The following is a 13,108-nucleotide window of genomic DNA, read 5'->3' as shown; positions in this document are numbered from 1 at the left end:
CTATTCTTTTCATAGTAGCATAGTAATCATTACCAGAAAAATGGTAATGAGTCCTATTCTGCATAGCATTATTTACCATTTTACAAAAAATGAGTTTGGTTATGTAGCATAGTAATCGTTACGATTCTTTTCTCTCCGTGTAATTTATGATATAAAAGTTATTTAGCGAGTCATCTGATAATTACAAAAATTTTTAACATTGAAAGCTATGTTTAATATTCCGTCGACTGCCCCAACTTACTAACTAAGGGACGAAGTCTCTGATTTCTGAAAAGAAGTAAAAAGTCGACACTGTGCATAAAACTAATGAGCCGCGCCTAGAAAAACTTGACTTTACTTATACTTCACGTTTTCTTTTCCTTTATTCTTGCAGGCGGAGTATTTGTTGTTCTTCTCTGTGGTCTTGCGCTCGCTATCCTCGTCGCCATTCTCGAGTTTTGTTGGAACTCCAAGAAAAATACTCAGTCCGATCGGGTAAGTTAATTCTTTTCATTACTTTAAAATATAGCCACCGGGTAATTTAAATTATTAATCAAATAAAAAAATATGAATCTATGGATTTATAGTTTTTCGCATACTTATTCAAATGTGTAAGAATAAAAAAAAAAGAAGAAATCTGCACGAAAAATCTAATTTAAATGTAAATGTCGTGAATAATAATTCAATTAAACCGATTTATTCAGTCAATAGTTTTAAAATAAAAATTGTTATTTAGATACTAGCATCCAAAATTGGAAACATGCTAATAGATTATAACAAATCGACAATACGGAGATATTATTCTTGTTAAAAATACTAGGGCGTTATGGTAAAACTGGATCATGTTAGCCACCTTGTGGAATTTTAAATAAACACATGCAAAAATGACTATCCTGATGAAAAAAGATTTTATACAACTGTATACAGTTATGTATGAATTATATACAACTGGATAGAGGTAATGCATAATTATATAAAATTTTTATATAATTATATACAATCGTATATAATTCTATATAAAAATTCGAAAAAGAATCATAAAAATTTATACAAATGTATACATTTGTATACAATTATATAGGATTGTATATAATTATATGTAATCTATACGAATACGGTATGTGATTGTATACAAATGTATATAATTATACATAATTACATAGAATTGTATATAATTACATGTAATCTATACGAGTACAGTATGTAATTATACACAAGTGCATATAATTATACACAATTATATATAATTGTACATAATTTTATGTAATCTATGCAAATACAGCATGTAATTATATGCAAATGTTTATAATCATACACAATTATATGGAATTGTATATAATTATATGTAATCTATACGAATACAGTATGTAATTATATACTAGTGTATATATTTTTATACTACTATACAGGATTGTATATAATTATATATAATCTCTACTAATATAGTACGTAATTACATAGAAATGTATCTAATTATATATATTCTATACTAATACAGTATGTAATTATACATAAATGTATATATTTGTATACAAGTATATAGGATTGTATATAATTATATGTAACCTATACAAATGCAGTATGTAATAATATACATATGTATAAATTTTTATACAATTATATTGATGAGTCTATAATTATATGTAATCTGTACGAATACAGTATGTAATTATATACAAGTGTATATATTTGTATACAACTATATAGAATCGTATATAATTTTATATAATCTACACAAATACAGTATGTGATTATATAGATTATGTATATATTTATGTACAATTATATAGAACTGTATATAATTATATATAACCTATACAAAAACATTATGTGATTATATCCAAATTATATGAAAATAAGATATTATTACATACGATCGAATACAAATGGATCGGGCCATTTTTTCTATCCAATCTGTATACAATTGTATAAAATCTTTTTTCATCGGGATGCATTTATTTTTTGAAAGCCGAATAACCATAAATCTCTCTCACCTACAAAAATTACCGATGGTATCGTCTATATGCTATCCATTAAATTTTCTCATTTGGAGTAGCTTCAGACATTGAAACCCGATGCTCCAACGCAGGTTGCTATAAATTATTATAAATGATAATAAATTTGCCTCGGGATGAAACGTGATTCCCACGCAGTGAAAAGCAATTTTTGTTCGTCTGAGATCGCATTGTTTTTTCTCTCCCTAGTATATAATTAAATGAAAAATTTCAAACTTCATGGAAGCCTAGAATTTTTTAAAGTCTTCGAATAATTCGTGAATTTCAAAGTCTGCAGTTCGATAAAAAATTTTTGACATATATTGAATAATTTTGAATAACGAATATGAAAAAAAATATTGCTGCAAAATGACAGTCTGATGGCGACATTTATGACAGGTGAAATGTATTTATGCGTAAAAAAAAAATATAACGTCATAGCTGTGTTGTATAAATTTGACACGTACAGATTTCCATGCGGGTTATTGAATGATTGACAAATTTAAAAAAAAATCTAGCTGATTTTTATATTATTCCAATATCATGACGTCATTCTCTTGAACTAAAAATTTAAACTTTTCTCTACTTTTATCTGCTACCATTTTTCCAGAAGACTTCTCTGAATCCTAGAGAAATCCCACACTGTCCACAGGTTTCCGTAAGACTTCGAGAAGAATCTTAAGCAAGACTCGATTAAATCTTTGACAAATGTTCTTATGAAAACCATCTTCTTCAAGTCTTGTTTAAGTCTTATATAAGAATCTTGCTAAAGAACTTCTCTAAGAAACTTGCTTGAGACAACGCTACTAAAAAGTGACTTTTCCATGCATAATAATAATTACTGCCATCGTGTTATAATGAATATTGTTGTCTCAAACTATAAAGACTGTTTTTCACTAAGGGATGACAATAAGATCATTTTCAATAGCACTGTAATAGAAAATTCTACACGGAAAGAAAATTATGGTAACAGTTACAATATATTATGGGAATGGTTCCCATAGTGCATGGTAACCGGTTTTTTTGAAATGTTGATTATAGGAGCGGCACTCATATATATTATGGTAATCATTCCTATAATTATGGGTATAATTCCCATATGGTATCGGAATAGTTCCTATGGAATCATGGTAATCGTTACTATGTAACTATAATAATGGTTACTATAATATTATGGTAATGGTTACCATACTATTATGGCAATAATTTCCATACATTATGGTAATGGTTACCATACATTATGGTAATGGTTACCATACATTATGGTAATGGTTACCATACATTATGGTGATGGTTACCATACTATTATGGCAATAATTCCCATACATGATGGTAATGGTTACCATACTATTATGGCAATAATTCCCATACATTATGGTAATCATTATCATAATATTATGGTAACCATTACTATAATATTATGGTAACGATTACCATAATGTATGGGAATTATTACCATAATAGTATGGTAACCATTCCCATACATTATGGTAATGGTTACCATACTATTATAGCAATAATTCCCATACATCATGGTAATCATTACCATACTATTATGGTAATCATTACTATAATGTTATGGTAACCATTCCCATGATATTATGGTAACCATTCCCATGATATTATGGTAACCATTCCCATAATATTATGGTAATCGTTACCATAATATGATGGTTATGTTTACCATAATATTATAGGAATAGTTACTATAATATATAGGACTTATTCCCATACACACTTAGGAACCATTACAATGTGGTTATAGGATCGGTTACTATTTGCTTATGGGAACTATTCCTATGAGTATGGTAATCATTACCATGATTTTTTCACATGCGATATGGAAATTGTTACCATAATGGTAGGAATTGTTCCCATACTTATAGAAACTTTTTCCAGAAAGTATGGGTCTATATCCCACAATCTCAAGTAATCATTACCATAACGGTATGGGATGATATTTCATAAACGTACTAGGAACAGTTACCATAATTTTCTCTCCCTGTAAAATTACTGTCCTGTGTCTCAACTATTAAAAATCTCTGAAGATAATCATTATCCGAAAATTCTCAGCGTGTAATGCATGTTTCGAAAATTATTACGCTTAAAAAAAAAAAAAAATTACATAAGTGCATTATTGTGTAGCGTTTGAATTTTCGCAAGCTAATTTTCATACAATTGCATGATTTGAATATTCTTGTGCATTTTTAAAATTATTTTTATTAATTTCTCTGTCTGTTATTGTACACTTGCATCTGTGTCTCTCTCACGTTGATGGTAACCGCCGTATTTGTATTGTAATGCACGACAAACCACATCTCTACATACCAATGAGATTGTGATACTACAAAACTTGAAATGGTCACAAAATGATGCTTAAACAACGCGACTACAACTACAACGAATGTTCTACCCTCACTATTCTTACATTAATCATAATACCATGTACCATCCTGTGATTTTGCAACATCTTTGTTCGCTACGTGACTCACCTCACAAATTCACCTACACAAATTCCATGGTCCAATACTTGTTTGCATGAAATGGTCACGTGACTTATCATCTGGCCAACTTGTAAAACAGTCTCTGTGTGCTGAAATGGCGTCGGAATTGCGGTTTGCAATGCGATGTGGTTCACAACAACGTCCGGTTACTAAGAATCGAGACCATGGCAGTTTGGACCCTACTTCTTGTCCACGATGCAGTCCGCAGCCGTCATTTATACGAAGCCGCCGATGTTTCAGTCATCAAGAAACTACTTATATACCTACTATTGAAATACCTCGATTAAACGGTGTAAGTTCGTAATGCACGATGAGTGTTGCTATCAAATTTTACACAATTTCGCTTTGTTGTTCCATTGTTAATAAACACGATGAAAAAGGATTTTATACGATTGGATAGAAAAAATGGTCCGATCCATTTGTATACAATCATATATAATAATATCTTATTTTTATATAATTTATATGTAATCACATAATGTTTTCGCATAGATTATATATAATTATATACAATTCGATATAGTTGTATACAAAAATATACATTTTTATATAAGTACATACTGCATTAGTATAGACTATATGTAATTATATGCAATTCTATATAATTATGTATAATTATATACATTGGTATATATTGTATACTGTACTTGTATAGATTGTATATAATAATATACAATTTTATATAATTGTATACAAATATATTTATTTGTGTATAATTACATACTGTATCAGTATAGATCATATATAATTATATGCAATCCTATATAATTATGCATAATTATATACATTGGTATATACTGTATACTGTACTTGTATAGATTATATATAATAATATACAATTTCATATAATTGTATACAAGTATATTTATTTGTATATAATTACATAGTGTATCAGTATAAATTGTATATAATTATATACAATTATATATAATTATGCATAATTATATACATTTGTATATATTGTATACTCTATTTGCATAGATTATATATAATTATATAATTTTCTATATAATTGTATGTAGATATATATATTTTTATATAATCACGTACTGTATTCATTTAGATTATATATAATTACATACAATTCTGCATAATCGTATACAAATACATACATTTACATATAACTACATACTGCTTTAGTATAGACTATATGTAATTATATGCCATTCTACATAATTATGTATAATTATATACATTTGTATATATTGTATACTCTATTTGCATAGATTATATATAATTATATACAATTTTATATAATCGTGTATAATTATATAAATTTGCAGATAATTGTATACTGTATTCATGTAGATTATATATAATTATATAATTTTCTATATAATTGTATGTAGATATATATATTTTTATATAATCACGTACTGTATTCGTTTAGATTATATATAATTACATACAATTCTGCATAATCGTATACAAATACATACATTTATATATAACTACATACTGCTTTAGTATAGACTATATGTAATTATATGCCATTCTATATAATTATGTATAATTATATACATTTGTATATAATTGCATACTGTATTCGTCTAGATTATATATAATTATATACAATTTTATATAATCGTGTATAATTATATAAATTTGCAGATAATTGTATACTGTATTCATGTAGATTATATATAATTATATAATTTTCTATATAATTGTATGTAGATATACATATTTTTATATAATCACGTACTGTATTCGTTTAGATTATATATAATTACATACAATTCTACATAATCGTATACAAATACATACATTTATATATAATTACATACTGCATTAGTATAGACTATATGTAATTATATGCCATTCTATATAATTATGTATAATTATATACATTTGTATATAATTGCATACTGTATTCGTTTAAATTATAAATAATTATATACAATTTTATATAATTGTGTACAATCATATACATTTGTATATAACTTTATTATTCTTTTTTGCATTGTTATATAGAATTATATACGATCGTATACAATTCATATATAACTGCATACAGTTACATAAAATCCTATTTCATCGGGAAGTAATTATAAAAAAAAAAAAAATTTAACAATACTACAATAACATATCTGAAAAATTCCACTAATTGTAACATATTCACTTATTAGTGAAAAAAAAAAAAATCATATCGAATTTAGCCTTTTTTTTACTAAACTAAAAAATGAATAATGGAACTATTTCACAGCAGAAATTGTGCTTGAATGGCGATGCTCGAAATTTCTGTTAGCTATGTAGTACGCTTTCAGACAATAGCTTTGGCATTGGTTTGGGTAAAGCTAGACAGCGCATGTCAATCATCAAAGAAATATGATATATTTCTGTGCTTTCCTGTAATGTATCCGTCAATGTCGTAATTGTATTGCCCCGAAATTTCAATTTATCTTGATGTATCTGAATGTTTTACATATACATTTTTAAACTACTGTGCATTGTATCAGTATAAAGTATTTTTCCCAGTGTACAAAATGTAAAATGTTTTGCCGCTTTACGATAAAAAATTTACTTTAATAAATTGCTTCTCTTCATATTAATCAGTGTACAGTCAATGTTTTTGTGTCTTAAATTAAGGCAGTAGTATTTTCATATACTTTCTATCACGAAAATTTAGAAGTCTTATAAAACAATCGATTTTAAAAATATGATATTAAATCTATGTCTATAACTCTATTTGCTGTTACAGATTTCAGATCAATTGTCAATAAATATTCCAAAATTTTCATTATACTCATAATAAATTAATTATGACAAATGTTAATTCACAAAATATGATATTTACGACGTCCTAGGGATACATTCTTCGAAAAAGTCATATTCGCGCCAAAACCCTATTTTCATTCAAAAATTTAACCAATACTTCGTATAAAATAAATTTTTTTCCGTTTAGAGTCATGCGGGGCAAGTGTGCGCAAACCCATTAATTTTGGACTGAAATGCATGAGTTTGCGCACACTTACCCACATATGACTCTATCACATTATAAAATTATAAGTTTAATACAATAGAGATTTAAAGGTACTAAGTACAAAGTTGAGGTTAGCGAACGTTAACAATAAAAGCTTTGGTTAAATTTTAATACTTTTTTAAGCTTCATCAGTTTTTTACCACTCAGTTTAACTTTTCCAACTGTATTTCAACGATTCTCTCATTGAATTCGCTCTGTATATAATTCAATCTCATAAAAACTAAAAAAAAATTCTTCTAAAGTCTCTCTCTCTCTCTCTCTCTCTTTCTGTCTTCCTATAGCATAAAAGCACACAATATCCAGCGTATAAATCCTTTAAAATAAACTTTTACGTTCCTTTTATATTTTTTTTTTTACACTACACTTTATTGCAATAAAATATAAAAAAATAATTCACTAGACCACACCTGTAAGAAAAGTTCACAAAAAAAAAAAAAAAAAAAAAAAAAAAAAAAAAAAATGATTGTAAGTGAATAAAAAATAAAAATTTTATTTCGTTATGTCTAACATAATTTTTATTGGAATATCTACAGCAGGAAGCTGGTGCGCTGCCGATGATGGAGATGAAGAAATCATTGAGCTTCGATCAAGTGGAGACGTGCCGTGGCGAGAACACCTAGCAGAGGCTGAATATTCAGCATCTTCGACAGCAAATGCACCAAACACCACCACCACCATCAGTGTGCAAAGCCACCCCTGCACACATACGTCCTTGCCACTCTCATACTCACAGTCACAGCCATTCGCACAAACATCATCAAACGTTGAAACAGAAACGGACATGTCCGAGTATCAGCATGGGTCAAGGTTCACTTTTATTTTTTTTATTCACTCTTATAATTGTAAATAAAAAGAAAACAGCCGGGTAACGAGGCCACGTCCAGGTTTCACATCCTTGATTTTAATTGGAATGTTTATTTTAAGATGATATAGTGCACGATGACTAATTTTTCACTTTTATTATTATCACTTTTGACAAGAATGATACTAAATAGTATGTAGTGTAGAAAAATCAAATTCCCGAGAATCACTTATATTCACAAAATTAGTACTTTCTTTTATTTTTGGTAATATCATTAATACGAATTATATAATAGGATCATTGTTGCAGAAGTAAAATAGTATATTACATAACAAGGGGGCTAACGGAGTCTTTATGCGAGAACAATGCTTTTAAAATGAGTCTTAGGTGCGCGCGCACAAGCGCTAGTGAGGATAATGACAACCCATGAAATATTCACTGCTTTATTCAACAAATGTCTGATTTTTGCGGATTTCTAGATTAGTAAAGTAAACCTTAAATCAGGTTTTGTCATGTAGTTGGCCAGTTCGACTAGACTTAAACCATAAATTTGCCAGTAAGATACAAAGTTTCTGTTAAGTAACTGCCCTAGCAGATCTGAATTACGGTAAATTACCGTAGTTTACCGTAAGGTATCGTATTTTACGGCAAACTACAGTAAAATACCGTAGTTTACGGAAAATTTGCCGTCAAATTGCGCTGGTTATATCGCAATTTACGGTATTCAGAGCAATTGTCGTAAAAATACGCAATTTTACCGTAATCTACCGAGAATTGTCGTAATTTACGGTAATCTACCGTAATCGGCCTAAAATGCGGTAAATTACCGTAAAATACGGTAATTTACATTTATTTGTTATTTTTATAGTTTTTAGAATACAAAAATTCACTTTACGGTAAAATACCGCAGGTTTGTCGTAATTTCACCGTAAATTACTGTTTTCAGCACGATTTTACGGTAAAAATTTCGTACTTTTGCCTAAAATGCCATATTTTACCGTAAAAATAAGATATTCAACCGTAAATACCGTAATCCTTTTGAATACCGTAAATTACGGTAATTACTGTAAATTGGTTACGCCCCAGTGGATCAGAATCACGATAATTTACCGTATTTTACCGCAGAATACCGTTAGCTATGTAAATTTCCGTATTTTACGGTAGATTTCAGTATTTTACGATAATTTTCCTGGATACTGAATTTCACGACAAATTTTCCGCAATTTACAGTAATTTACAGTAGCTTGCAGTAAAATACCGTACGGTTTCGTAATTTGTGAAATTTTTATCGTAAGCACTGTTTGTTTTTTTTACAGTTTTACAGTATAATACTTTACTTTACGGTAAAATGCTGTAGGTTTGCCGTAATTTTACTGCAAATTACCGTTTCCGGCACGAGTTTACGGTACAAATTCCGTACTTTTGCCTTAAATTACCGTACCTTGCCCGTAAAATACCGTCCTTTACCGTAATTAAGGTATTTTACCGTAAATTGTGGTATTTTCCGTAATTTACCGCAAATTGGGATAATTTCCGTAATTTACCGTAAATGCAGTAATTTACCGTAAATTGGTAACGTTAGGGAATAAAAAATTTTCCGAGGCTCTTCAGCTAATTAATGACGTATTCTTCGGCATAAATTACCCAAAAAAAATAAAATTACTAATGTACGAATTTTGAAATTTATGAAAAACTTTATTTAGGAGATGACCATCCTGAAAGCATACTTTGGAGATTTGACTGTGATTTAGCGGGTGAGCCAGATGTCGTAATTTCACCACCACCACCACCCCCACCCCCTTCAGCGACAGTTTCAAGGACTACAACTCTTTGACCGATACTTGAAGAGGTACCAACAGGCGTGCCAACCCAAAAAGAATTTGCTGTACAGACTACCGCTGTTGTCAACATCAATCCTAAAGAGACATGCTTATAGCACTCGTAGAGCCCCAACAGGGCTGATAATCAACTCGACAAAGCGTTCTGGGACCAGTGAGGAGGAAAATGAGAAATCTCAACGTGTATTGATGTTGATTGCTACAAGTTTGATTAAACTTGCATGCCGTACCTTAAATTGTAGAACGAAACTACAATTACTCTGTTTGATTTAATTAAATGAACTTTTCCTTTTAATTTGGAAATTTATTCTATTAAAAAATAATTAATTACGATCCTGATGATAATTTTTTTGAAGTAATGTCACGTTTTCATCCTCCTGTAAATACAAATTTTTACAATTTAACTGTATAGCAAAAATATTTATTTGGTATATTATCTGAGGTTAATATAAATTTAAATTGATAATTACAAATTATAGATATTATTATTAGATAAAGTTATATATTTCTATCTTTTTTAAGTCGATAAAGAAACTCATGTTAAAATTATTAAGATGTAAAATTAATTAATTTAGCGTATACGTAAAAAAAAATTGTATTTATTTTTAAAATTAAAGTTTTTGTTTCTATTGTAAATAAAAAATTAAATTTTAATTTTTGATGTACAATATAAATAGAAAAATTTTAGTTTATTGATTATTTTGAAAAATTGTGAACGAATTTGTACTTGCGCACTGAGAGAAAAAAATATATATTTTTAAGGAAAAAGTATATAGTTATATATGAATTATAGACGATTGGATAAAAATAATGCATAATTATATAAAATTTTTATATAATTATATACAATTATGTACAATCGTATATAATTCTATATAAAAATGCAAAAAAGAATAGTAAAATTATATACAAATGTATATATTTGTATATAATTATATAGAATTGCATATAATTATATGTAATCTATACGAATATAGTATGTAATTATATACAAATGTATGTATTTGTATACAATTATGTAGAATTGCATATATTTATATATATTCGATATAAATACAGTATGTAATTATATAAAAATATATATATTCGTATACAATTATGTAGAATTGCATATAATTATATATAATCTATATGAATACAGTATGTAATTATATAAAAATATATATATTCGTATACAATTATATAGAATTGCATATAATTATATATAATCTACATGAATACACTATGTAATTATATAAAAATTTAAATATTTGTATACAATTATAAATAATTGCATATAATTATATATAATCTATATGAATACAGTATGTAATTATATAAAAATATATATATTCGTATAAAATTATATAGAATTGCATATAATTATATATAATCTATATGAACACAGTATGTAATTATATAAAATTTTAAATATTTGTATACAATTATAAATAATTGCATATAATTATATATAATCTATATGAATACAGTATGTAATTATATAAAAATATATATATTCGTATAAAATTATATAGAATTGCATATAATTATATATAATCTATATGAACACAGTATGTAATTATATAAAAATTTAAATATTTGTATACAATTATATATAATTGCATATAATTATATATAATCTATATGCATACAGTATGTAATTGTATAAAAATTTATGTATTTGTATAAAATTATATAGAATTGCATATAATTGTGTATAATCTATACTAATACAGTATATAATTATATACGAATGTATATACAAATGGATCGGGCCATTTTTTTATCCAATTGTATAAAATCTTTTTTCATCGACCACTTGCTACACTAAAAAAAAAAATTGATTTTGTTAAAAAAATATTATTAAACATGCCTTTCTTTCTAATATTATTCAGATTAGTTTTGTTCCTCAAAAAAACATTTTTTTTGTAAATAAATCGTTTTACCCAACCCAAGATTCGAACCCAGACCGATTGTGCAAGACTTATGACCTACGCGCGCTCAGCCACGGTGGCTTATTGTAAATCATACTTTCAATATACTCTTGAGTTATTCATCGATGTTTGTCATCTCAAATACTAATTTACACAACTAAATAATAAAATTTAAATATTAAATAGTTTTCAGAAGTAGCTTTTGAAAAAATTAACATATTTTATATTTTTATCAATACCAAGAAATTTTTTTTTGTTATAAAAACAGATTTTTTTCTAATTTTTAATATCTTTTTTCAATTCCTTTTTTTTTTAACCATATAATTGCTTCGAATTTTTTAATTGTAATAAAAATCTTCTAAAAATTTATTACTAAAGTATCGCAATAATTTACTTAAAATACCAAGTTTCAATTGATTTAAAAAAAAAAATTACTTATTTTGAGAATTTACAAAAAAAAAAAAATAAATAAAAAAAAAATACATAAATTTCTTTTTTCTCTCAGTGTCTAGAATGTCGTTGAAAAATTTGAATAATTCGAGTTGTAAAATCAATAGTTACATTATTTCATGTATACTCCGAATTCCTGTACATATTATATAAAATATTATTAAATTTAAATTAATGGTCACGGCCTATGAATATTTATAAGTATCGATAATATTTATAACTGTAAAGTAAAAATGTATAAAATTAAATGTGGGAATCACGATCACTAATGGCGGAACGAAGTGGAATATGGCGTCGTTTCGCCGAATTCGCTTGGTAGCGTATTTTTACACATACTTTAAATATGTGACTGTGGGGTTCTGTACATAAATTGTATGCAAATTTGTTTCACTTTTTCCTTGCGTCGTTTTTTTAATAAAAAAGCGGGAAAGTAAAAAATTTAAAAAAAAAATGGAGAAAGAAGAAAAAAATTAGAACCAAGTAAATTTTCTAATGTATGAGTTGATTAGAATATATATTAAAGATATATACATTTTATTGTGACTTTTGTTAAATATTTTGCTTATATTTTCAAATACACTATTTTCTATACATGTTTATAAATTATTCAAAATTGTTATTATTAAGTGGCATTATTTGACTATG

At 26.9% G+C, this 13,108-nt stretch overlaps 1 protein-coding gene across 1 annotated transcript in view; it reads left to right on the top strand.

Annotated features, from left to right (window-relative positions):
- Positions 1–10,046, top strand: part of LOC103568646 (glutamate receptor ionotropic, kainate 2) — a 178,964-nt gene extending 168,918 nt beyond the window's left edge. Inside the window, exons 17-20 of the mRNA XM_053741606.1 lie at positions 374–474; positions 4,557–4,767; positions 7,994–8,267; positions 9,966–10,046. Of these exons, the coding sequence (XP_053597581.1) occupies positions 374–474; positions 4,557–4,767; positions 7,994–8,267; positions 9,966–9,972 (593 nt within the window). The 3' untranslated portion in view covers positions 9,973–10,046. The remainder of the gene's footprint in view (positions 1–373; positions 475–4,556; positions 4,768–7,993; positions 8,268–9,965) is intronic.
- Positions 10,047–13,108: the final 3,062 nt, after the last annotated feature.

The sequence above is a fragment of the Microplitis demolitor genome, chromosome 8 (genome assembly GCF_026212275.2).
Source record: "Microplitis demolitor isolate Queensland-Clemson2020A chromosome 8, iyMicDemo2.1a, whole genome shotgun sequence".
Taxonomy (NCBI): Eukaryota; Metazoa; Arthropoda; class Insecta; order Hymenoptera; family Braconidae; genus Microplitis; species Microplitis demolitor.
Note: the sequence above shows the minus strand (reverse complement) of the source record. Positions and strands in the feature narration are given on the sequence as shown.